Source organism: Semicossyphus pulcher, unplaced genomic scaffold, assembly GCF_022749685.1.
Source record: "Semicossyphus pulcher isolate SPU_LCO1_2020_fin unplaced genomic scaffold, fSemPul1.0.p SCAF_16, whole genome shotgun sequence".
NCBI classification, from domain to species: Eukaryota; Metazoa; Chordata; class Actinopteri; order Labriformes; family Labridae; genus Semicossyphus; species Semicossyphus pulcher.
Window position 1 is genome coordinate 11,287,402 of NW_027211670.1, and position 26,813 is coordinate 11,314,214.

The 26,813-nt window shown below is 41.5% G+C and overlaps 3 protein-coding genes across 7 annotated transcripts; 1 reads left to right on the top strand and 2 right to left on the bottom strand.

Annotated features, from left to right (window-relative positions):
- Window positions 1-1,047: 1,047 nt before the first annotated feature.
- On the bottom strand, window positions 1,048-7,822 carry fam234a (family with sequence similarity 234 member A). Of its 3 annotated transcripts, none has more exons than XM_069664577.1 (12): window positions 7,750-7,822; window positions 6,449-6,750; window positions 6,261-6,371; window positions 5,988-6,170; window positions 4,556-4,680; window positions 4,280-4,412; window positions 3,274-3,406; window positions 3,003-3,143; window positions 2,661-2,742; window positions 2,412-2,564; window positions 2,228-2,330; window positions 1,048-2,139 (listed from the first exon to the last, which is right to left on the bottom strand). In XM_069664577.1, the coding sequence occupies exons 2-12, from the start codon at window positions 6,717-6,719 to the stop codon at window positions 1,940-1,942; spliced, it is 1,635 nt and encodes a 544-aa protein (XP_069520678.1). In that variant the 5' UTR covers window positions 6,720-6,750; window positions 7,750-7,822; the 3' UTR covers window positions 1,048-1,939. The 3 variants fall into 3 exon arrangements, with proteins under 3 accessions (XP_069520678.1, XP_069520677.1, XP_069520676.1); XM_069664576.1 differs by having other exon boundaries at window positions 7,722-7,822; XM_069664575.1 differs by having other exon boundaries at window positions 7,472-7,822.
- Window positions 7,823-8,007: 185 nt separating this feature from the next.
- Window positions 8,008-14,138, top strand: luc7l (LUC7-like (S. cerevisiae)). 2 transcript variants are annotated; one of them, XM_069663955.1, is made up of 11 exons: window positions 8,095-8,206; window positions 9,569-9,639; window positions 10,717-10,811; window positions 11,004-11,102; window positions 11,562-11,672; window positions 11,779-11,922; window positions 12,018-12,194; window positions 12,310-12,398; window positions 12,496-12,531; window positions 12,640-12,801; window positions 12,998-14,138. In XM_069663955.1, the coding sequence occupies exons 4-11, from the start codon at window positions 11,007-11,009 to the stop codon at window positions 13,116-13,118; spliced, it is 936 nt and encodes a 311-aa protein (XP_069520056.1). In that variant the 5' UTR covers window positions 8,095-8,206; window positions 9,569-9,639; window positions 10,717-10,811; window positions 11,004-11,006; the 3' UTR covers window positions 13,119-14,138. The 2 variants fall into 2 exon arrangements, with proteins under 2 accessions (XP_069520055.1, XP_069520056.1); XM_069663954.1 differs by lacking the exon at window positions 9,569-9,639 and having other exon boundaries at window positions 8,008-8,206.
- On the bottom strand, window positions 13,946-25,098 carry LOC138593105 (epidermal growth factor receptor kinase substrate 8-like protein 1). Of its 2 annotated transcripts, none has more exons than XM_069663953.1 (19): window positions 25,008-25,098; window positions 23,837-23,902; window positions 23,589-23,747; window positions 23,349-23,498; window positions 23,155-23,237; window positions 21,938-22,050; window positions 21,619-21,674; window positions 21,402-21,531; window positions 21,216-21,304; window positions 21,060-21,134; window positions 18,838-18,986; window positions 18,505-18,649; window positions 17,548-17,582; window positions 17,353-17,461; window positions 16,873-16,998; window positions 16,590-16,743; window positions 16,268-16,433; window positions 15,867-15,999; window positions 13,946-14,597 (listed from the first exon to the last, which is right to left on the bottom strand). In XM_069663953.1, the coding sequence occupies exons 2-19, from the start codon at window positions 23,864-23,866 to the stop codon at window positions 14,511-14,513; spliced, it is 1,989 nt and encodes a 662-aa protein (XP_069520054.1). In that variant the 5' UTR covers window positions 23,867-23,902; window positions 25,008-25,098; the 3' UTR covers window positions 13,946-14,510. The 2 variants fall into 2 exon arrangements, with proteins under 2 accessions (XP_069520054.1, XP_069520053.1); XM_069663952.1 differs by having other exon boundaries at window positions 17,548-17,585.
- Between the last annotated feature and the right edge of the window lie 1,715 nt (window positions 25,099-26,813).

A 26,813-nucleotide genomic window follows, 5' to 3' on the forward strand; every position in this document is an offset into this window, starting at 1 on the left:
TCAGTGTTTGTGTCGTTTTAAGCAGACTGGTGCTGACTTTGACAGCGCGCAGTTTGATCCAACTTGAGGAGCACTGAAAATGCATGAAAACGGTTAAATGTGCTTAATATTGATCTTCTAATGTGGTGGGAGCAAATCGACCCTGTATCCCCATCATGGAGCGCGCTATTTGTGCGCCTTTCCTTCATCCATCGCTCCATCCAGGCACCTTTTCTGCCGGGTACCGTTTCCCAAAAAAGGCGTCAGGTACGGTGGCTGCGTGGTCTCTGATTGCGTCCTTTTCCTACAATAAGCGACATTCCATTCATTCAATAGCCTACATCCAGTCGAACAGGATCCCGTCAGCTGTCATGTGCGTCATGGTTAATAAACGACTCGCTCCAACTATGTCAGGAGTAAACTGACAACTCCCTGTGGGACGTGACTGTCTTTACTACATGCATGGACAGCGTGACTGACAGGATCTGCCCACGCTTCAATGCGCATGACTGCTGTGTAAGGATGCAATGAGTTTAACTAACGTCTACATTGCAACACAAGAGGGCAGAAAAGGTCAGATTTCATGTTATTGATTAGGACAGAACTGGGTGGTTTTCTGGATTTACGGTGTATTTACGAGTTATTACACTGTGTTAAAGATAAAATAATAAACTAGGTATAGATATTTAACAAATTAATATCTATTTTTTTAATTTAATGATGGCCATATTTAATATGATTAAAATGCATTGGATATTTAATTTATGTTCTACTTTTATTCTCAAGTTTATGACAAAACTTTTTTTATTGGGGATAAAAATGTATAAATAAAAATGTTTCAAAGTAGTCCAAATAAGAAAATTATCTTGACTGGATCCTCATCATAAATATTATAGTGATCATAAATTATGTTCAGATAAAAAGGTGCACACTTAAAGGATTGTATTGCTTTCAATTTCAGTTGCAACAACCGGAAAGATGCTTGAGTTATTTTCGACTCGCTCCGAAAATAACACCTTTGAAATAAAAAGAACAAACACGGTTATTTTAAAACAGTTTAATTTTGCTCAAATTCAAACATACAAAGTCAGAAAGAAAAGCCAGCTCCAACAGAGTTCAAATATATTAATGTACAGCATAAACCACAACCTCACTTTCAATTATTAAACTAATATAAAATCACTGAGAAATAAAAACAGCTTTAAAAAAGAATCTGTAAACCCACAGCAGGAAATCGCTCTGGAGAACCTTTGAGGTTTACACAGTGTGCATCGAACAGCATCACCAGTTACAGCATGTTGGATTAAGTAAGAGCGCATGTCTTGATTATTGACAACAGTACCACTGACTACTAGAGTGCCTTAGCAATACCTTTGAACAGAAAACATAACAAAAACGTAACCACATAGTGTATATAACCGTTAACCTTTCAAGTTACTTTTTACATCTGTTTTAGTGTACAGTTTGGAGAAGAAAAGAAGCCCTTGCATTTTGTCACTGTTTCTTTAAGGCAAAGAAAATACTATATACACATAAACTTCCACCTGTGGGAGTGTGCATGTGCTACCTTTTAAACCAAGTGTGGCAGAAATGTGCATAGATCCAAATTATAATCCAGCCTGTGCAATAAAAAAAGAGCTTTACACAAATGCATGAAAGTGCTACAAAAAGTACAGCGAGGCAGCTCCTCTTTATGAAGTCATCAGCAGGAGAGAAGCGATCTGAGTGATTGTCAGGGAACAGAAGCTCTTTGTAAACTCTGGAAGGTCAGACTCATGATAGTGTGTACGCAGTGTCAAACAGATACTGCCCAGAACTCAAGTACAGCCAATATATTGTTTGTTTTCAGCAGTTGGAAAGTCTTAGCTACTGTTTACTTTGTTTTTTAGAGTCATGTAAAGCCACAGGTACTTTGCTAAAATAGTTTTAACACTGATGACATACTGAACATGTGACAGTTTCACGAGTCGCTGAAGCGCAGACGGTTGAAGGCCTCCTTGATGTCCTCGTTGGTCTCCGAGCTTCCCCCGGTGCCGATCCGGAGGACTTTGCTGTCAGGGATGTCCATCTTCAGCTTCCGCTTGCTGAGGATCACGGTGCCTTCAGTGCCCTCTGTCAGCAGGATGTAAGCAGCATGGCGTCCACGCTCCAGCAGTGTGGCTAAGATAGAAACACAAATACAGTCACACTAAGAGCTGAGCCCATGTTTCACATGTGGTTATAGCTCAATAATAAGAGTGAAATGTACCTTTAAATGTTACAATGCGTTCCGTGGAGCTTGATGACTCGAGGAGCACTTTAGAGTACAGAGGATGGAGCATGTATGTGCATCGCTCACTAGTTAGTGGCACCTGGAAAGAAACATTGGAGCCAGATTATTTTTTATGAGAGAAATCAGTTCACATGCAGTTTAGTGACGTCGTATTACTTACAGTTGAGTTTGTCTCTGAGGGCATCTGGCCCCAAAACACAAAGATGGAGAAGGAGTTGGATGTGTGTATGGAGGAAGGTCTGGGTGAGTTAGGAGTAGCCAAAAGGCTGACTTCCCACAGCACACCACCAGACTTTCCATCAAGAATTACAACCTACGTAAAAGGAACAAAAGTGTCAGCAAACATATGATTCATAATAACCACCACGAGGGACTTGGAAATTAAACTGAGGCATCACAGCCGACTTACCCTCTTTGTATTGTTGCCAATATCCTCCTCCACCACAACATCAAGGACGTCGTCTTTGTTATAGTGGCCAAAGGAGGGCTCACTGAATGAATGAGAACAAATTACTTAATAGCTAATTAAATATTAATGTGTAATGTTGTTTAAGGGCCTCAAATATTAATGCAATTACTTATCAATCCGCTAATTAAATCATTTTGTCCAACCTGCTAAAGACCAGCAAACATTCACATGTAAGAATCCTGCACTTGTTTTTTAAAAATACTACATGCTAAGTTTATAAACTAATAATTTAATCTCTTATTGATTTATAGTTCAATAAAAGAACTCAATCTGCAGTTTTACCTGAGGACCGGGCCGGAGTTGAATCTCCACAGTTTCTTCAAGTTTTTTCCGTCCACTAACGCCACCTCCTTCCCGGTCACGATCAGCAGGTTGGGTGTCTCAGTTTCTCCAGCTCTAAGCACTTTTTTTACTGAGTCAGACCTTCAAAGTGGAAATATATACATATGAGCAAAAGGCTCACAGTGACACCCGCAGTGACGACTAGCTGTTGAGTAAAATCTGTCTGGTTGAAGTGATACTTATCGGGTTAATAATGTGAGCTGCTTCTTACTCGTAGACCGGAACAAGGCCGGATGTTGAACTGGAGCTCTTCTCCCACTGTTTGTCCTTCTTCAGGCCGTCCTCCATCCCTGCTTTTGCCTGGGCTGCAATCCTCCACAGTGCCAGTGCGTACACACCAGTGTCTGTGAAGAAAAGGCCACAAGATTACTTACTATTGCCATCAAGTGCATGTTACATCCAAAACTATATAAAGAGGAACATTAGGTTTTTAAAGAAATGTTCAAACACTCCGATAAAAATAGAAGTGGGACTTTGTGGATGTGTTACATAAAACCACTAACAGTGAAAATGAAGCTGCACCATCAGACTGTGACATTCCCCCATGACATCCGTTTTTAAGTGGCACCATTCTCCACATTAACACAGTTCTTGGAGAAAATAGCACACACCCAGAGGACAGTTTTAGCTCCAATCCCTTTGGTTAAAGTTCTAATAAGTATGAAATAAAATATAGACTTTTACAAGAATAATACAATATAAATCCTTACTTATGGGCCCTATACATGCATGTTGGCGAGTGTGTGTGCAGACCCTTGTGAGACCCTCCCCTCTGCACCTATTCTGTTGTTTTGCTTTGCACGGGATGTTTTCAGGAGGGGCGTATAAGTGAGTGTGGGAGTGGTTCAAATTAGCAATGATGCAAGTGATGCAGAGTTGGCCTTCTTTCTGTTTCTTTCTTTGTAATCGGCGGTTAGCATGCTAGCGCAAAGGTAACCAGTAGTAAGCATGCTAGCGCAAAGGTAACCGGCGGTTAGCTTGCTAGCGCAAATGTAACCGTGATGCTGTCTGTGTTAGCTCGGCGGGGTGAGCGTGTTGTCGCACGAGAGAGTGAGAGTGAGCTTCTGGTGACGACGAACCCAGGAGGGGAGGGGGGGCAGTTTGAATGTGTTGTTGACAAAATGCAAGGAAAAATCCTACTTATTATACCTTTATGAGATGCTTAAAACTGATTTTTAGCTTCTTTATAATGTGCGTTACTGAAAACAGATACAAACCTTTTTGCAGTAGCACATAGTGAGAACCTTCTGCAGTGCAATGGAGGAGATGATTGACTGTCTGTGTGGGGTCGAGTGTCACCGTAGATCCAATCTGCACACCCGTCTTCCCTGAGAGGAACACCAGCTGAGTCTGCAGGTTTGACGTTGAAAAGCTAATTATTATATGCATATTTAAGTCCTGTTGCAGAAGGAAAATTTAACAAATACTGTCTCTTAATCCAAACATCTTAATATGCAACACAAGAACATAAACATGGCAGGAAAGATGTTGACCTGTGTGTTGTCAGGTGCCACCAGAGTCACATCGTTAGCTTGGTCCCCATCCAGATCTGGGACACTAAGAACAGGCCCAGTGCTGTGCAGACCCGGAGGCTGAGGCTGCTGCCACCTGATGATACCTTTGCGCGCACACACACACATCACACAAGAACAGAGCAGCCATTCTCACTGAGTGAAACTGGTTTTATAACAAACACCAAAGATGCCCTTGAGCATGAGAGTACACTCTTAAACTTGTGATACAAGTTGGACAAAATGTTCTTTTAAACTTTACCCTGCATCTCAGGGATCATCAGGAGGTGGATTTACAACCTTCTTTTAAAACATTTACTAAGTTACCAAGGAATTGAATTTGTGTTTTTTCAATATGCCATGCACTGATTGTCACTGACATGCCAGGATCTGACACATGAATGACAAAAAATAGTTTAGTAGGTATTTTAAAAGATATTTACAGTTGTCATCCCTGGAAAACATTACAATGTTGATGACTCATCAATGCACGAAGGAATACATTCTAATTTTACATCTATCTGTATTTTAAGGCCAGTTCAGATCAATGATTCGCAACGAGACTGTATGCAACTGCCCAAAGAATCCCTTGACATCTGACCATAAACGCTCACATCAAAGCAACGCAACGCCCACAGACGCAGCTGACCGTCTCCATAGCAACACAACTTACATATCCCTCTACTTCTAAGTTAATATTATAACGTTAGTTAATGTTATAACGTTAGTGTTAGGCCTAGGTTGCACAAATGAACTAGCTGGATTTCTGTTATCGTTATAAAAAGAAATGGATGACAGTGACATGCTCACAATGTTAGCTGTAACACTGATTAATTAACGGCACAGACGGAGAGTTAGAAAAGAGAGGATCTGGGCACTGCAGCGCTAGACACAGGGTGCCTATGCTAATTTATTTGTTTCCTGATTGGCTGAAGTGAAATAGCTACATCATTCCGTTCTAAAACTGCATTTTGCGATTTGACAAGTGAAATCTTTTGCAACTCCAGTCAACAGCTTCAGACGCTCTGCAACTAACCAGTTCACATCGCTGCAAATTTCTCTGCAAAATTCTAAAACCTTGTTGTCACGTTGCGAATCATTGATCTGAACTGGGCTTTAGTTTATATACAAACAATCTGTTTACCTTCCAGAAGTTACTTTCACCACTACAGGCTACTCTAAATGCCAATCAATATTCCCAAAAAGTCCTTCTCTAGCTTCCTGTTTTTAAAGGAAACGCGTAAATATGCAGAATTATGTAGCACTCTCCTGGCTATTTCATTGGATCCTATAATTATTATGGTATTAATAAGTAGAGATAATATGTCTGCAGAGATTTATAAAGTTACATCTTTCTTTAAATTATGAATATTACAGTGTACACATTACAAATACAGATTAATAATTCACTAACCACTGTATTTGTCGACAGCTGTGAGTTGGTCTGAATGGGACAGCAGACAGTCCCAGGTTCTGCTCGTGTCTTGATCCAGACCACATTGGGCCCAGTGAAACTCAGGAGCCAGCGGACGCTCCCACAGGCTCTCTCCATGTGTCCCGTCCACTGCTAAAAGATACACACAGGGCGAGGGCAGACCTAGAAAACACACACAAAATTACACACACACTTAGTATACAGAGCTACCATTGACAGCAATCAAGAGATTGATTTATCATCGGTTTATACCTGCATTAGCACACGTATTGTTCTGGCTGCCTTCTGTGTTTTTGAGGACGAACAGGACATCCATCACCTTGTCCTTGCTTGCATCTTCAATAGCAAGGAAGTCATAGGTTGCTGTCGAGGAGAAGGAGAGGAGTTAGTCCTACATTTAAAACACTAACAAGCAGTGAAGAGCATACAGCTGTACACACCTGCTTCAGGGAAAGTCCTGTTCCAGGAGGCCTGATACTGCGGTCTGACGGGACAGGGGATGATGAAGGAGAAGGCAAACACGATGGTGAGGCAGAGGAACAGGGAGAAGAAGAAGACTGCAGTTCTCCAGTGGGTCAATTTGGACAAACCCAACACTTCCTTACAACTCTTCTTCTTCAGCTCTGTTGTTGATGGGGCTGTTCCTGTCTCTACCCCGTCCTCTCCCCTCTTCAGTGGGTCGCCCTCGGTAGCACTGCTTGTGGTCTCCATTATCGCCTCAATGCATTACAGGCCTGCAGATCTACTCAACAGGGATAAAACAGATTACAATCAACCTTGCCTCAATATAATGCTGGTTTTGTATAACCGCTTTGATGACTATCATTCAATGCTCAATAGATACTCCCATAATGGCACACAGTTTGCTTCTGTATCTTTCCTGTTCTAGAGTAAACTATCAACCTGCATGTGTCAAAGTAACCAGAAATAATCACAGACAAATCTCGCTGGCATTCACAGATATAGCACATGAAAAATACTGAAGGCAGCAGTGTCTGTTAGTCCAGCTATTTCTGCTGCATCAACCTTTGTGGATCTGAGCCTATTCAGACGTGCCAGCACTGACTCCAGAGGTTTCTCAGCACAAAAACAACCACCCCCTAATGAACAATCCTCAACCAGGCGAGCACACCACGTTATCTGCTCCAAAGCCACATGCTTATTACTCTTAGTCAAGTAAATGCTTGTAAATAAGGAAGTATTTCTAACGTGAAAATGATTCAGTATCAGTGAATTCACCGAAGGGTGTGAGCTAAACAGCCCAAGAAGCACGTTTTACCGTGTACAATGTCACATAGCTGCCCTTGTTAGCGTGCTTTGTTTTGTAAAGTTCACACCTTGTTAGTTTGCTAACTTGTTGAACAAGGTTCAGGCCCAACAGAGACAGCATATTAACTTAATTTGTCAAGAACTGAAGTTCGCTAAATAATTTACACTAAAACAAGTTAAGTTTTCTTTCTTACTTTACACTCCTCTGTCGTCTTTGGTGGTCACTGGTGCGGCTAACTTCAGGTAGTAGGCCTGTCACACACTTACAGAGCTGCCTGACAACCTCAGCTGCCTAAACAAATCACAGGCAAGCCCACTATTGTAACGTTACGAAGGCTTCACTGCCTTGAGCTCTGTCTTCCGCGAAAAGGCAATCTTTCTCTCTGTCTACGCTGAAGGTTTATACACCCAGACAATGTCAAATAGCGCAACTACGACACTTACATTAACAATAACATTCCTTAAGTCAAACCTTAATATAACTCGTCTTTAGAGAAGTTACTCGGGGACGGCAGCCAGTGAGTAGCTGCTGCCTGACACCCTAACTCGGGGCAAAATCAACATCTGGCGACCGTTGGTCACAGCCGCTCTGATTGGTTAAGCCACCTGCTCTCAACCTCCTTTAGGATTGGTCAATTTCACACAAACAGCCCTCCCTTAAGCGTTAGCTAAACGGAAGTTAGAAACACCATGCCCTGACGTCATTTCCTTAATATAAAACGGAAATTGGCTAGTCCACGAAATAGAAAAAGGCTTCGTGCGGTGATGCTTGGACGAATTCATTCTCATATAACCTAACAAAAACACTAAGGAACTGTTGTCAGTTGCTTAACTTTTATAAAGCGCTATCGACTGAAGACCATCAACAATGTCTGCCCAAGCTCAAATGAGAGCTTTGCTCGACCAGCTAATGGGAACAGCGAGGGATGGTGAGTTGCCGTAGCAAGCTAGCTGAGCTAGCTAGCTAGCCAAGATGGAGCCACTGCTGAGGCTGGCTTGTGTTGGTGTGTGATGGACAGACCTGCATGAATGAATGTACTGCAGAGGGCTGTGTATTATATAGTAACGTTACATATAATGAGACTTTACGAATAAAGTTAAAAAAAATAATGTTTGTATCCATTTTGGGTCATTTTAAAAGTGACACGTTTTTAGTTTTGCCTTTACGACTTTTAGCGTAAATTCCTAGCTAGTGGCTAAGTTAGCTAACGCGAGTGGTTATTGTCAAATTGCGGATCGGGGAGTCGTCGCTAGTAAGAAAATCGGTAATGAACGATATTCATCATTTTATTAAACCTTGGCATTAGTCAATCTACTCATAGGTCAGTAGATAATGCCAATAATATCTCTAATGTGTTATATGTATATTACTCATAGTAGATGCACCTTTAATGCACACGCAGGCTTGACGTCACATACGGCCTACCGGTAGTTACAGACTTAACATTAGGCCAAATGGGACACTTTATTCAAATTATTAATTGATCAGTTTATTGATAATGACATGAGAAGTGCCTATGGCTGATGCAAAACAGTGATATCAATATCCACTTAAGGTCTATAGTGCATTAGCGTTATTAGTGACGCATTACGTACACATCTTCAACAGTCAAACTGCTATGTTATATTAAAAGTACTTTATTGATAGCATTAATATGATCGTTACTGAAGCACCAAAGTAAGTACTTTGCAAATAGAATAAGGGCATTATTGTGTGAGAAAAAAAACTACCCAAAAGTATACAAACTACCATATTTTTTTTTTTACTCATCTTCATCTGCACGTAACCTGTAACTGCAGCAGTGAAGTAAACATATAGAGTCAATAGAACAGCATTCTGATATCTAGCATTAGTATAAGATAGCATAAAGTGTAATTAAAAGTAATTTTACTGAACAATGTGTAAATGTAGGTCATTGTTTTGCCTGAACTGGTGGTTCCAAAGTCTTCATTAAAATGCTTAAATACGCTTCAAAATAATTGCTCTGAGCCCTCAGGATACAGACATTAAAAGGTAAACCAGCTGTGAAGTCTGATTGTCATGGGCGGAACAAGACAGCCTACTGCTGCGCTGCCATTTTACAATCAGAGGTTCAACCTGACAGCCGATTAAATAGACCAACAGCCCTATGGATTATCTTTAACAAGTTGATAATTTGGTCTGTTTAGTTAAAGTGAATTTGTGGTGTGAGTTTGTGGGTGTATGTGTGATGAGATTGATATCAAATTCTTCCCATACATGTGTTGCATACAAACTGAACAATTGTGGCCCCTTTATTTTATTCATTAAGGTTCAGTGTATCTTTGCCAGCCTACATCAATCTGCAAAGGAGTTGCAGAAAAGCCTCATGTTCATCGAGCCGTGAGTCACACATAATTTTTAACGCTGTTATGATGAATATCCAAACGATTTGTTTGCCTTCCGGAAGTTATTGTAGCCTTATTTTAATTACACAAATGGGTATATCTTCAGTGGCAATACACTTATAACTTGGAGTAGTATTAAGCTGCTTGAGCTAAGACGTCTGGTCGCGCTGAATCCAAACGGGCAGTTTTTCCATTAGACGTCTGTTTTCAGAAGGCAATTTTATCAATCTTCGAAGCAAAAAACGTTGCACACATCATTTAAAATCTGACTTGTGTATGACTCCCAACTTCTTACTACAGGTATGGGCAAGAAAACTGTTCCCATTTATACTTTTCTACAGCGGGTTTAAAATTCTGCAGCTGAGGTCTTGAAGATGCAGAAGGGTACAGTATGTGGTGCAGATCGCAGTGTGTATAAACCAATTTTTTTCCTTGGATTTCTTTTGCTTTTTTTGTTTTGAATTTTTTTGTTTTTTTATGTTTCATATTTGTAAAAGGTTTGGCTGGAAATTTTGTCTGAAATGCTTACATGTCTTATAACTGTGTTAATAGCAGTATTTCCTACATAGTCATATGTATTGAAAGGTAATAGCTTTTTTTGCACTAGTTGCTTTAAACAACAAGTTTAGTTATTGTCCAATATTGTGCCTCAGATAGCCCAAACTTTCAATGCTCCACATGTACATAGTGGACAGTGAGCCTCATCACAAGTTAAACTGAGTTGGGGCAATAAGATCGTCAAGTTTTTTATTGCTTGGGTACGGTAAGCCCCAGGAATAACAGGAAGTGCAGTCTACATGCACACACTTTATTATAACTAACTTATAAATATCTAATAAGCATTTACTGGTAAATATATTGTTACACTCATTGTCTAAGTGTGACAATAAGAAATATGAGGTCCATTTATCTAAGTGGGCACAGAATGCTTAAATGCAGTTTAAGTGACACAAACCTACCCAGTGTATGTATGTAGTGTCATTACTGTAATGTGAATAAAGTACTGGATACTTCGCCCCTGCTGACAAGTATGTGAGGTCTTTCTCACTGCTTGTTTTTTGGACTGTTTCAGGTGATGAGACGCGACAGAGGGTCAAGTTCACGGACGAGCGGGTCTGCAAAAGTCATCTCCTAAACTGCTGCCCACATGACATCCTGTCTGGAACTGTAAGTGGCCTCCGACTCACGCCTGACTGACCAAAAAATTCTTCAACAATCTGTTTTACAGCACGCCAGAAGAGTGCCGAAACGACAAAGAGCTGAATCATTTAAAATAAGAGATGTCATTCCTCTTCATATACATAAGTTACATGTGAGTTTTCCCTTTTGGAGTTAAGTTTTCTTGTGTTTTGATGACAGCGCATGGACCTGGGAGAATGCACGAAGATCCACGACCTGGCACTTCGAGCAGATTATGAAATTGCGTCCAAGGAGAGAGATCTGTTCTTCGAGCTTGATGTAAGTCATTTCCTATTATAAAATAAAATCATAGTATTCAGTCACTCTGATAAAAGACAGATTAAGTGTTGGTGTCGGGTGACCTGGTGGCTGGCTTTGCTAGACACAAACTTGTTGTGGCTTTAAGTAAGTTCAGTGTAAAGATAAACAGGCAGTGACTCAAAATCAATATCGTTTGATTATTTTGATATTTGGAGAAGAATTTTGCGGCACATCACTCCCCCTCAATGACAGGATGTTTTTAGACTAATGTTTTAGACCAAATGTGCTCTGTGAAATCAGTGTTTACTTAATATGATTTGGATCAGCAGATGTACATTATGTAAATGCAGACTTGACAGATGATGTTTGTCCCTCTTAGTTAGATGATGACTGAAAAATCTGCATAGCCACCACAGAAAGATGTATACAAAATCTGCAGAGTCGCATGTTTTGAGTCTGTTGTTCTCGCTCCTACAGGCGGTGGATCACTTGGAGTCATTCATTGCCGATTGTGACCGGAGAACAGAGCTGGCAAAGAAGCGCCTGGCTGAGACACAAGAGGAGATCAGTGCTGAGGTGGCAGCAAAGGTGAGTGATGCAACACTGTCAAACAGACACTGTGATACCCTTGATTTACTTCTATATATCCGAATCATTATATATAACACAACCATTTCTTTGTGCTGTGTCACAGGCAGAGAAAGTTCACGAACTGAACGAGGAAATAGGGAAGCTCCTGGCCAAGGCAGAGCAGCTCGGAGCCGAGGGCAACGTCGATGAGGCCCAGAAGGTCCTGCAGGAAGTGGAGAAGGTTCGCACAAGGAAGAAGGATGCAGAGGTGAGGAAGGAGAACGTGGCATGTATGTCACATAAAGATGGTGTGGTGCTTTTCTTTACATTAATAACTCCATCTGCTGATCCTTCAATCCACAGGAAGAGTACAGAAACTCAATGCCGGCCTCCAGCTTCCAGCAGCAGAAACTGCGGGTGTGCGAGGTGTGCTCTGCCTACCTGGGTCTCCATGACAATGACCGCCGTTTGGCCGACCATTTTGGTGGGAAACTTCACCTGGGCTTCATCCAGATCAGGGAGAAACTGGACCAACTAAAGGTATGTGCTCACCTCTCCCTGCATGTACCTTACCTGGGAGATGAACAGGGCAAATTATTTATAACATTCAAATGAAGACGGTTTTATCTCTAACTGGCATTTTTATTTTGATTAGAAAACTGTGGTCGACAAGCAGGAGAAAAGGAACCAGGAGCGCCTGAAGAGACGAGAAGAGAGGGAGAAAGAGGAGAGGATGAAGAAGAGGTGAGTGCATTCATTAAAACCCGGTTCACCTATATGGAATGTAATTTCTTGGTTGAAGTGCAGGGTTTGATGGTTTTTGCATCCCTTCATTTCATAGGACCAGATCACGCAGCAGAGAGAGAGAGCATAGAAGGTAGGAAAGCTGCTCCATCTAAATACATCATAAGTCAAGCATTTGTTCTGCTTAAAGGTCCTGTGTGATGTTATTTGTAACTCAAGTGTTGCCTTGTTTTTCCATCAGGTCCCGTTCCCGTGACCGCAGAAGGAGGCGCTCACGTTCCACATCACGAGACAGGCGCCGCTCTCGCTCACGCTCCAGGGAGAGGAGGAGGAGGCATCGCAGCCGCTCCCGCTCCCGCAGCCGAGGACACCGTCACAGCCACGAGCAGAGCTCCAAACACAAGTGAGCCCCTTACAGTGTTCACACCAAGCCTCCGCAGAAATAACAGCTCCAACACTGAAGTGCACATGTTGTGTTTTTCACAATCACAGCTCTTTTAGACAAACTGTTGTGTGTCTGTGCTCCAAAAGTCTGACTCTTGCTTTCTCCTTCTTTCTTCTGCCTCCTTATTTACATCTCGCCTGGTCTCCTCCACCAGGTCGTCCAGGGACCGAGAGCGCTCCTCCAGAGACAGGTCACGAGAGCGAGACAGGCGGGACGGTATGAACGGCAGGTCGGACTCCCGCCGCGCAGACGACAGGGACATGGGGGACCTCTGAAGACCAAACTCCCATCAACCACCACACACATCCTCCTCTTGTCTCTCTCTCACCTGTTTGTCCATTTATAATAACCTGATGTCACACACAGTCCTCGCCTTGCCCCCTCCGTTCCCCCGCCTGCCTCCTTTCTTTGCTTTAAAGCCCAGAGTGTACGTACCTGAGATATTCTATGGATTACATTTTCTAGCATCCAGATTTATCAGATGAGTTTGAATGGAGGATGTGGGGGTTAGTTATTGATCAGTAGTGGAGTGTATTGTTATACCCACATCTGTTATTTGGTGGCTGTTTGTATCCAACACATCTCATGTCTTGTTACCCGACAATGATCCCAGCAGGAGAAGCAACCATGAGTGGATGATCTGAAGCATTAAATGTACTGTCTGTCTGTAAATGTGTTCTGGGCCGACTGATTGTCACGGTCTGAAAAGCCTCGTCCTATCATGAAGGGTTTTTTTGTGTTATGTCCCTTTTTTTAAAGATTTCTTCTTTTTCAGAAGTTCTTGAATGTCTGTCCACATTTACTTCGTTTGATAAAACCACGTTAAAGTTTTAGGAAACCCAATTCGAAACCAAAAAAGGTTTTTAAGTTGCGGCTATTAGTATAAATCTTATTTCTTCAGTTGTCTCCTTTTTTTTACTTGTTTTATTTCATGCTGTCAGAAGTGAAGGGAAGCAGTTTGATTAGTTTGAGTTAATTCTTGTTTTGAAGTCTCGTTGAATAATTAATAATTTCCCTTATTTAAAATAATGAAAATAAATGGTATACTCCGAGTCTGCGTGTGAAGCAGTAGGTTCAGAAATGAAATGGAAATTCAAAGCTGTAACTGTACATAACTTTTTATTAAGTTCATTGATTGAAATTTTGCCCCATTTTGGACAAACTCTTCTGAATACATTTATTACTGCCAACAAATTTTAACGGATGCGTTGCTTTACCTAATGTGTGAAGTCTGTTTATGTTCTGCTGGAAATCTTTCGTTATAGTCTCAATTAAAAAAAATCCCACCATTTTAATCTTTATTGTCTGCTGGTCCTTCTTATTGTCACATCGATCCCGGCTGTAACCAAGTGTTTTACACACACAGATAAATACATTTAAGTTAGACTTTACCTACTACTAATAGAGAAAACATTCACATTAAATCAACAACATACATTACAAATAGTGTACTTTAATGTTAGCATATATTATAAGAACAGCGCCTGCTCGCATCCAAAGCTGACATTTCTGATGTCCTTCCGCAAATTTAGTTAGTATGTTTCAATGTGGAGGTGGAAGTCACTGTCGCATGTTTGCTCTCTGGTGAGTTTATTGAATAATTCAGGAGTTCACTCTAAAGTGACTCGCAGACGAACAAAATCGGTCCCAGTGTAGACACCTGCTGCTCACAATGTGCTGCTCTCCAGTTTCAGATCCACCTTCATTTTCTGTTTCTCCATCACGGCCTCCAGCTCTGTCGCTCTTCGGGCGTCCTGTCGAAAGTGAGCAAAGTAGGAAAGATTCAGGTAAAAGGCTCTGTTTTTTTTTAACAAGAATTCTGTGTGGTAGTACAATAATCTGTATAGTTTAGCATGTGATATTTGAAGCCGATTAAAATAGTCTCATCAGGTGAGCTCACAAGGTGTTAATGTGGCAGAGAAGGCGGACTACAGACCTCTTCCTTTATTACAATCGCACACGTATGTTGAAAATAATTCACAAAATCAACGGACTCACAGGATCATTAGTAAGATGGCCCAACAGCATTTTTCAGTTTTTTTATACACTCTGTAAACTATAAAACGTCTTTACAAACAAAAAGATATTTTCCCCAGTCACCAGGGTGCATTTATAAAACATTAATATGAATGTAAAATGAGGAAGTAGTTCTCTTCCCGTTTGAAACTGTCTGACTCTGGTTAAAATGAAATATCTTAAAACCACAATTTATGTATTTCTCTGCCAACAGTTTAATATCCTTAAATGATCGAAAATATTTTTCTGGGACTGTTTTAACTTGCTGTTGATTTTGGTGTATGGCAGTTTTTTTTGTTGATAAAATATCAATTCAGCATCAATTTTGCAAACATAAATCATAGCTTGTGCTTGTTCTCTGCGCGCTCTTGAATACTGATTACTCAGTCAGTTTGCTTTGTGCTTACCCAATGGTTCTCTCATCAACAACCTTTATTATACAACAATTAGTTCCAACCAAGTAATCTGATTGGACAAGAGGCATTCCATGAGTGCTGATTTAGAGTACATCACAGGGACTTTTCACTCTGTGTATCACTCCGCCTCAGCCAGGTGTTCTGAATACTGTTAATTAACATTTCAGCAGACCGTGTATGTCTACATTAATCAAGCTGGTAGCTCTGACTCACACAGCAGACTCTTATTTCACTGGGTGATGATAAAATAAAACAAACAGATAAAAACAGCTGGTCTGTGGTCACATGTAGACACAGAGGGCAGGAGAATGTTTGGGTTGCTTGGCAACAAAAGTCCAGTTTCAGTTAAGTTGTGGAACGAGTTGAGTTGGTGGAGCTAAAGATAATCTGTTGTTGATTATTACTGTTTACTACTATTTGCCGCTTGTTTAACTGTTGTGTAAAAGCAATATCACGCTTGCAGTCGTGATGTTATACTGAATATCAGCACGGCTGTGATTACCTGCCGTGATGATATTCAGTACAACATCACGACCTCTTGTGTGTCAACAGGTCCACCTTTAAAGTAGCCATAATTGTCCTTCAACTCACCTCCAGCAGTGCTTTCTGCACAGTGAGCTGACTGTACACTCTGGCGCCCTCATCTGGAATCACCGCTCGTAGCTCCTCCTTGTTGAGGGAGAAGAGCTGCGCGCCTGTCAGTACTCCCAAACATGACACCGTCCTGAAGGAGAAAAGCAAAAGAAGACTCAAAATTCGGGGTCTAGAAAAATAAAACTCCTGTATCTGCTGACTTTTAAACATAATAAGCTTTCGAATTATTTGAATATCCATCCAGGAAACCATCGTCATATCTTTGAGCTGTCAGTGTTAAAGGAATGAGGTGACGTATGTTGTCCTTCAAAGAATAGTAATAAAACAATAGTATTGTACTGGCAGCTCTCCCAGTGTGTAAACAGGTCTGCAGTCAGCAGGTGTGTGACGTCACTCACGGTTCACTGAAGCCCTTCCCACGCAGCCACTCGGCCACCTCGTCCGGAGGAGAGTGGTAGTCCAGAGGGACCGTCGTCTCTGAGGAGCGAGGGATGTGCAGAGGTTTGTTCAGGTTGGTCTTTCCGTTTGTCAGCCTCTGGAGCAGCTCGTCATTCACCAACATGACTGGAAACATTTAAAGTCATAGAAAGAATAATGATATCTGAGCCCCTCATGAACAAGTGAATGTAAATAATCACTTCACATAGACAGTGTAGGATATCCAACAGCATTAATGTGAGTCAGCCGCACCTCCTACACAAACACACACACTTTCTTTACCTTTATTTTCTGGGTCTTCTACAGCCGTTGAGTGCTGGTTGTAAGGCGGCAGGCTGCGTGGGCGCTGGGGGGAGTGGGTGGGGGCCGGCTGTAGAGCGGGAGGGCTGGGTGGGACTGGGGTGAAGGTCTTGGCGAGGGTAGGCGGAGCTGGGACCTGCAGGAATGTGGAGCAGAGAGGAAATAAGATTGGAATTCACTCAGGTATGTTCAGGTGGAAGCACACCTCTTTGCTTGTGTGGTTTATTTGCATGCATGCATGTGCGTGTGTATATGTGTGTCTTACACTGGGGGGTTTATTGAGGGCGGGGCTGTCCATGTGAGCCATGGGTTCCAGGATGTTGAAGGGAACAAATCCGACCTGGTTGAAGCGATTACGAACTTTCCACCAGCGTTTGGACGATTCAATCACCTGTCAGACGGAGGAGTTTCTGTCAGTTAAAGCTCTGTGATGTTTCTACACAATTAAATCCAATATTTGTATTTATATATTTCTCCTGTGCGACATTATTGACACATCTGTTTTATGTGCTCCATTTGTTTTTCTTCCTTTTGAACCGTACCTTTCGATACGCTCTACTTAATATGAGTATTTGCGGTGTGCTGCCTCGGCACATTTAATCTCAAGGTACGTCCTCGTTAAATAAAGGTTAAATAAATAAATCAGCTTTACAGCATGAACACTTCTTCACACGCCTCAAAACGAGTTCCTGAACGCACCATGTACACTGTGTGATTTTTTACATGCATGACTTGACTTGAATACCTCGAGCGACTCCCCCTGCTGCACCGACAGCTCACTGCTGTTCCTGGCGATGAAGTCGTAGGTGCAGCTGTAGAGCCTATCGGGGTCTGATGGGAGTCCGACGCTGTCTCTAAAGAGGGGAGACAGGCACTGTTATGATGCAGTCTGGGATCAACTGTAGCAGCTGAGTGAATTTGCTTCTTAAAGGTGACCTACGTTTCGTCGCCGATGTGGACGTCTGGAGATAACTGCTGCTGTTGCGGGGGAAATGGGATATTTATGATCATCACAAAACAGGCAGAGAGCAACAACACAGGTCATTCTATAGAGGGGGGTGGTTTTCAAAATAAAAGACTCTTTAAAGACATGCAGCACAAGCTTGGAAAGTTACTCTTTCAAAATAAAACTTTTGTCGAACGAGTGAACTGCACGTGTTCACTATAATATAGCCTCCTAACAGTTATTTTATGTAGCAATGGAAGCTCAGTTAGTTAGTTTAAAATGATCTTCAGCTATTCATATACAATATTAAATTCATAATTATGATAATAACTATTATATAAAGACCCCTTTTAAAGTCCAAAGCTTTAAAAAGGCAGCACAATAAAACAGAAAAGCCATACGTTGTAAGGTTTGAAAAGAAAATAGATGTCCATATGGGGGTAGTAAAATACAGTTAAAAGAAAGGCGTAGTTTTCAGCCATTTTGGCACAAACAACAGTCCTCTGCCAGCTTTAATGGTACAAAGAGGTCAGATATGAAGCAGAAAGAAAGGCCAACAAAAGCCTTAAAAGCAATCAGTCGAATCTGTTCTTAAGCATACTTGGAGTCATTGTGAAGAAGCTAAAACAGAAGTGATATCTTCTTGCTTTTGGTTTCAGTTAAAAGCCTGAGTCCTGAGTATGTTACTTTACAGCCAAGGCCAACACAAGAATCTGTCAGGACTTGATAAAAGGAGCACAAAACCCAGAAGCTGTGAGGGAGAAGGAGAGATAGTAAGTAACATCAGGCCATGCAAGACTTCAAAGCACTGTGGTTTTTAGTGCTTGTATGACGTAAAAGGAAAGAAAAATGAAGCTCTTGTGTTTATTATACATGATTTTTTTTCACCTCTTTTCTGACTCTTCTGAGCATGTATCTCTAACCCATATCACACACGCAGGTATTCCATACCTCTTGTTTTACTCGGAGGTCTTCATGTTTGTGCTGTGACTCAACCGGATCCTCCCAAACCTGCCCGTCTGCCCTCAAGGCTTCCGGCTTCCAACCGTCCAAGAACACGGGGGTGTACGGCGCTACAGGGCCTCTGAGCTGAGAGCTGAGAGAGAGAGAGAGCAGAGAAGAGTCATTGAAGGAGTGTGACCACATCTATAATTAATGGTAAAAAAGACTTCCTTCCAGTTTTTAGATGTTCATACTAATGCTTACGTCTGCATTTTGGATTTAAGGTGACTGATAAATCTCTGCATTATGTAACATTTTAACTCAGCTATTGTCCTAACTGACCGTGGGAGCGTCCAGTTTGGACCCAGAGACGTCCACAGCTGCCTCTCCTCCTCGTTCAGGGTGTCTTGTAGCAGCGAGACCGCAGAGGTGGTCAATGCGGGGCTGGACACTGAAGCTCCCAGACCTGGTCCTCCTGTTGTTTTCACCATCTGTTCACACCCAGACAAAACCAGTCATTGCTACGATTCAACAACAACATAGCTGATAATTAACGTCTAATGATCACAAAGTGTACTTCTGATTGTTGCAAGTGTGTCTATTTTATTTCGCTTATTTGCAGCCAAACTAAATGTTTGTCTTCTGTAAGAGCATTTCACAGACACGCATACCGAAGCGTAATCGATGCATTAACACACAAAAACACATAAAGAAGTGGCACGCACAGTTCCAGAGATATGAGGCTGTTTCCATTCAGGCGTGCCAGTGTACACAAATCACACACCCAATACACCCTTTGATTCTTTTCATGGAGGACTGATTCATACCTGCTGCGACACACCTGAAATTCCTGCCACATTTTATTTCAAATCAGTTCATTATTTGAATTTTATTCTTCCAGTTTCTGCTGACTTGTGAGCTCAAGAGTAAACACTAACGCTATTTCTTCTTCTTCTTATTCAATGTGTTATAGGGAGTGATAAACAGCTGGAATACACCTGGCTGTAATTCAAAGCAGCAGTCAGCAGCAACATGGCTTAAGTCCCAATTAGAGAGAGTCTAACTCATATCTGAAAGAAGTGTTTTATGAATCTTCATCAAAAAAAACATTCCCGCATACAAACTTCTGCCAATAAACCAGAACAAAAAATGCTGCATTTATCAAGTGTTTAGAGTTTCTATTAGGACGGCCGCCGCCTTGTGTAAATACTGAATTGAACTTGTAGTTTCTGGCAACATGACTCAACTACACTGACGCCTTTCCTTTATTATGACATGACACATGCTGACAGTTTTTTCACACTTGTGCCCAACAACATCTCAGCACTTACTCTATAACTAATAGCCATTGCAGTCTATAAATGTTATCTACTCCTTTATCCTCTGATCATCTGCTCCCATATAGTAAATTTTACGATACTATATAATAATAATAATAATACATTTTATTTATAACGCACTTTACATTTGAAGCAAATCTCAAAGTGCTAAATGATACAATAAATATGATACGATACGAAATGACACGACACGATATATGATACGATTTGATATGATACGACACGACACGACACGATATGATATGATACGATGCAATACGATATGATGGGATGGGATACGATACGACACGACACGACACGACACGATACGATACGATACGATACGATGCGATGCGATACTATATGATACAATACGACACGACACGACGCGATATGATACGATGCAATACAATACAATACGATACGATATATGTTACGATGCGATGCGATGCGATACGATATATGTTACGATACGATACGATGCAATACGATATGATACGATATGATACGATATGATACGATATGATACGATACGATGCAATACGATATGATACGATATGATACGATATGATACGATACGATACGATGCAATACGATATGATACGATATGATACGATATGATACGATACGACACGACACGACACGACACGACATGACACGATATGATACGATGCAATACGATACCATATGATACGATATATGTTACGATACGATGCGATGCGATGCGATGCGATGCGATGAGATACGATGAGATACGATATGATAGGATACAATACCATACCATATAGGATATGATGCGATATGATACGATACGATACAATATAATATATGATACAATAAAATGTGATATTATAGGTTAGGATACAATACAATACGATACAATACTTTACAACACGACATGACACAACACGACACGATATGATACTATGTGACATGATACAAAATTTGTCTTGGACTCATGTGCTGCATACTTTTAGCTGCCTTCACAGTAATATTACTTGATTAAAAAAACAATAAGATAAACAACAATAAACAATCCACATCTCTACACAGAAAAGAACGTACCATTGATAACAACAAACAACATAAATGGATGAGACACGAGACGCTATGAAAAGATGTTTGTCCTGTCCTATCCCGGCTCTTTTATCTGTGCTGCTTTAAAAGTCAAGGCTTTGTGTGTACAGCAATAGCAACAACAGGTGTTGTCCCCACAAGATGTATGAGGTCGTGAAGTTCACTCACCATATCCAAAGGTTTGAACACATGGTGAACCAGCTCCTCTGATGAAGGATTGGCGATGGTTGATTTCAGACGGGCCTGTAAAGAAAAACAAAGAGGATTTAATGACATAGCATGAGATGAGAAAAACAATGACATGTGACCTGAAGAAAAACACACCAGCAGGCTGAAGCAATATTTGAATTTCTGGAAGATATCGATGAACTCCTCCTCGGGCGGGGGGCGGGCCTTCGCAGTGAGTAAATCTTCTGTTGGTCAGAAATGGCGTCACATGAAATATTATTAAAAAGGCCTCGCACAGTGTGATGTATCATCTTTACAAGCGATCCCTCCATTCCATCTTACCTTCAGCACTTTGCTTTTTACTTTTCTTCTTCTTCTTCTTCCTCTGGTTCAGCACCGTCGCAGCCTCTGCGGTCTGCTGCAGCTTGCCCATGAAGTTCTCGATGTCATCGAAACAGTGATTGAGGATCCCCTGAGGAAGGAAGAAGCAGTTTGTTCACACGTTGTCAGATATTAAAGACGGCTGAGAAGACTCAGGAAAGGTGACGAAGAGGCGTACCACTTCTCTCTCCGCTCGCAGGAAGGAGATGTCGGGCCCTCCATTCATGCCGTTCGCTGATATAGGAGAGAAGAGAGGATATAGTTCATCCATTTTCATTCATGGCCTTGCTGCATTTGGAATCCCTGCCCCCTTTTTACCCCTGAAACCCACCCCCCTTAAACACACAGATACACAAAGCAATCTCTGTGCTCCTGAGAGCCTTTCACCTTAAATTCCTCTCACTTCTCTCTTTTACCTTTCACCTTCTTATCACAAAAACACCTTTAAAAGCAAAGACTTTCACTGACATTTACATAAATAAAGTGTTTTTTCTTACCCCTGAGTCCTGGGTAAGGTGGAGGGTTCACCGGTGGGGGATTTGGGGCATGTGCCATGGGCGGATTTGGGATTTCGTAAGGGTCGATCATGTCTCCTTCACTCTGAGGCAGCCTGAAGGACGAGAGGAGAGTTTAAACCTGCTTTTAAGACAGGTGATGTTCGTTTTGAGCGCAGCAGCTGCTCACTCAGCAGGTAACACCCTTTAAGAAGTCAAACACTCAGACGCAGACAGGCTCGTCCTCATTCTGAAAGACTAGACAACACCGTCCTCTATCAATAGACATAATGTGAAGCGTCTGAAATTCAATCCTGCAGCCCTTATTCCACTATGAACATACTGTAAACAGTGGGACAATGCTTAGTCATGGCTATGGCTTTCATTTCTCACACTTTCATCTTGACTCTCTATCAAACACATCAGAAGAGCAACAATATGGTTCCAAACGCATCGGTAAAAGACAAGGATTACTGTAAGTGAGAGCTTCAGGTTGTTTGCCTTCTCTTGCACGCACATATGTAAATCCCTCAAAGTGCTGACTCAAACTTTTCCGTTGTTTCTTTAGATTCAGCATGGAAAATGCAAACACGGATCGCTCGCTCCGTCTTACCACAGGTGTCTGTCCTTCACGCGTCCTTCAGAGATAATTTTTAAGTAAATAAAGAAAATAATCCGCTCAGGCCTCGAGCCTGCACCCTGCCGCCGTCATCCCTCCTCTGCTCTCACTGCTCTCTGTCACAATGGCCCTGCTCTTTCCGTCACACCTTGTTAAGTTATGTAGAAACCGGTAAAACAAGTCCTTCTCTCGCTCAGCTGTTTACACTGTCCTCCCTGTGTGTGTGTGTGTGTGTCTCTCTCTCTCTCAGACAGGTGCGTGGTGAGGTGCTGCTTTGATTCAGTGGAAAATAAGACATAATGGAGGTAAAATAGGGGGAAAGCAAACAGTTTAATGGGATAGGTCTGGATTATTATGTAATATCTGGGCTTGTCAGATTTGTTTTATCTGGCTGTCCATTAGCTTTTTCCCTCATACACGATGAAGGCAAACAAACACACCTACAGACAGACACACACTTCCTCCATTAAAACCATAATAAGACAAAGATCAGGCTCTTAAAGGCTTCAATTTCACATGGAACCAACATCATATCAATGGGTTTAAAAGCCTCTAATAAAGCCATTTGTTTTGAAGCGTGTGATCATGACATTCATCGTACCTGAGCGCATCAGGGACCTTCTTACTCCTGCTGTTGGAGGAATCCGAAACCGCGCGTGCGATGTCGTCACAGATCTGCTCTGCCTGCGAGAGCAAAAAAATAGAATCTGGAAGTGGCATCACTTGTAAAACCTGAACCAGGCGGACGATGTCACGCCGAGTCAGACAGGAAACACTCAGAAGGCTTTCACTCACCTTCACAGCCTCGCAGTTAAAGAAATGAATGTCGGGCTTCTTCTGATCTGTACTTTGGCAGACTAACAGGAGGAGGGATGGGAAGTGTTTCTCTGTGTTTATGGCGTCACAGCGGAGGATGGATTTGAAAGCATAGTTCTCCAGCTCGTCCTGCACGAAAGAAAAGGTGTGCAGATGATTACATGCATGAATAAATCTCATATTTTCTACACCTACACTCCTTTTAGCATCTGTTCTCACCTGGCTCTGGGTGTCTCGGAGGTGAATGGCCTCCACTCCCACGTCCAGGAACATCTGCTGACTCCACAGCTTCTTGCTCTCGGCCAGGAAGGAGAGACGGGTCTGGGCTTCCTCCACGCTCTGCACATCCCCATCCTGGAGCGAGAAGGTCAGCAGGTGCTGCAAGAAATGAAGGATGGGGAAGTGAGGGACATGCTTCTTACAAACCACTTAAAGATGAAGGTGTAGGGAGGGTTGGTGGGACTTACATTTACAAGATAACGTGAGATGTTTGTCATCTTTCGTTCAGGAAATGTTTAAGGTAGAGCAGCTTTCTGGAGAGAAAGGGATAAGAACACATTCAAGGTGGATTTACAAATGACCTCTGATCCAATCACAGATGTAGAAAATTCGTAATGGAGTTGTTTTAAAGCAGGAAGCAGTTTAGCGTTAGCTAGTGTTTCTCTAAACCAACAAGTCTCAGCCAGTACCTGCAAAAGCAACACCCTCTTTCAGGTTTTCCTTTTCCCCTGTTTGAGTCTACGTCACCTTCTCTCTGCTTCACCAACCCGGGATTACGCAGCCTGAGAGAGCCAGCCGCCCAACCAGTCCGACCACAATACAGTGAATCTCACCACTAGAGCTCTGTGCTCTTCAGGGACCATCAATACTGGGAGCACTGGTATCACGACGGCTAACGACCAGTATCACTGACTTCTTTAAGACTGGATTCAGACTTACTTTGTTTCCCTTCATATTAGTTCAAACAGCGCCAAACCTGCTGTGGCTGGCGTCGTACATATGCGATATACTGTGAGATTTCAAAATAAAAGTCTCAGACAGTGCAGTGACAACTTAGCATGGCAATTTGTACACAGAACTCTTAAGTTGAAAAATAAAAATATTTCTACATCTAAACTACCGAGACAATTTTTTCTTACTCCAGCACCCTGTGAACTAATACAAAATACACAAAACTAGACATCTAGAGAAATGTTATTACGTTCTGTATGTTCGCGACAAAAATTGGGAGGGAAAGTGTAACGTGTTGGGTGTAATTTTTGCAAAATAACCAATGAAAAATGTCCTGCAACAGGGACATGATTCAGTTAAGAGTAGGACGTTTTTGATTTTAGTAAATCCACACTCGCAGCTTTAATTTCCACTAAACGGAGAAAGAAATATTAAATAAGCCGTTGTTATATGTTTTCAGTAGCTGGATAAATTCCTCCACATCACTAGATGCATTAAAAGTGCCGTTTCTGATTCCATTAATTCAAGATTTAAAAAGTCTTAAATGTAGAAAGATAATATAAGATACGATAAGATAGAACTTTATTAATCCCGAAGAAAAATATAGCGCAAGATAGCTCCAAAAAATACAGTACAAATAAGAGAATTAATACGTCCTACTTTTGATTAAAAATAGATTTAACTTACCAAGGTCGATATTTTTCCAATTCTATATTCCTGATGTTAACAGCTGTGTGTCTCTCTCTGTGTGAGTGTGTTTACACTGACAGTGAAACCTGTCCTGTGTCTCAGTGTACCTGCAGGTATCTCACTCTCCTCTCTCTGGTCTTTTACAGAGCAGAGGTGTGTCACCCTGCGCAGTCCCGCCCAGAATACCAGAGATAAAAATATCACTCATGCTCTCACCTGTGCGCCCACATACTAGCAACTGAACACATTCAATATTTAGATTTAGATTTAGCATCGGGGAAAAGTGTGCAGGGTCAGATACAAAAAAAACTGAAGTAACGTCTTTTGTGTTTTCTCTTGGAAATTAAGATTATTAAAAAACTTGGTGGAGTTAGCCCTAAATAAAAAATAGAGTCCTTGATTTTAAAGGTAGATTCCAACATTTTAGAGCACTTATATTTCGATTGGACTACTTTTACGCAAACAGGATAAATAAAGATTAAATATTTACACACCAGAAATGTATTCCAGCAGGGTCAGATATTCAAGCCTAATATAGAGATATTAAACAGTTGCCTTGTTTCTGCAGACACACACGTGCAGAACTTTTAAAGCACTCTGGAAATAAACTCAACACTTGCACTTTATACAGGGCGCATACATTAGGTTTAGGGTGAGGGCGGGGTGGAGGCATCACGGAGGTGAAGAAGTGGGAAAGTGGGGTGTCACATTTCATAACAGCCCTTAACTGGAGGTGGAAAAGTCACCCTTTAATCCACCAATAGAGAAGAAAGGCGGAGTCAGGTGAAGTGGCAGTAAGCAGGGGGATACCACTTGACTTTGGTGTGAGGACATTTGGAACATTTTTCAAGGATCTGTACTTCTTAATAAGAAGGTAAAATGTATTCAGTTATTCTTTAACATACGCCGTTATTTCTGAGCGCATAGGTTGTACTGTAGCTTGTGGGTAGGAAGTTGCTGAGGGCTTCTGTGCTTTATTTGCCTACAGAACAGGCATACGTGGCATGCAGCGTGTGTATGTGTGTGTGTGTGTGTGTGTGTGTGTTTGACTGTGCAGTGGGGTCCAGAGAAATGTCACTGTGCCGGGTCAGTGCGACTACAGACATCTGCCATGAAGCTTGCTGGACTGTGCAACATTAATGTAAAAAGACTTATTAACAAAGTTATTTTGTACAAATGGGAACATTATGTTCTGTTTAATGACATTAATTCTCTCTCTTATGTGTAATCCTTTAAAGGCAAGTCTTTCTAGAAACCCCTCCTGACTGACTGGAGCAGACTGTTGCATCAGTTTAGCTTTTCTTTATTTTTTCATTATCTAAGATGAACTTAAACAAGGATGTTGATAAATCGCCACATGTGACATGGGAAAAGTAAATATTTGCCACGTGTAATGTTTAACAATTTAGGACACGTAGATAAAAGGAGATTAAATGATGGAAATTTGTGTTTTCTCTCTGTATAAGGTTGTCAAATTATCAATAACAGGGGTTGTCGATACAAATAATAACAGAGGCTTATGGTCCCACTTCAACTATTGAACTTCGTAAAAAACCTGGCATTATACAGTCACACGTGTGGGGAAATAAAATCGCTCATGTTGCGTTCACGGCTTCTTATACCGGTATGTATATAAAAACCAGTGGGACTCAATCATGCAGATCATTTTGGGAGCTAAAAGTTGCAAATGTTGAGCTTTACATTTTAAAAATGCCTACAGCACCAGCGAGTCTTTAATTACCGAATTACAGCAGTAGAGGAAGGTTACTAATTAGATCTAGTCTTTTTTTACTACTAGAGTTT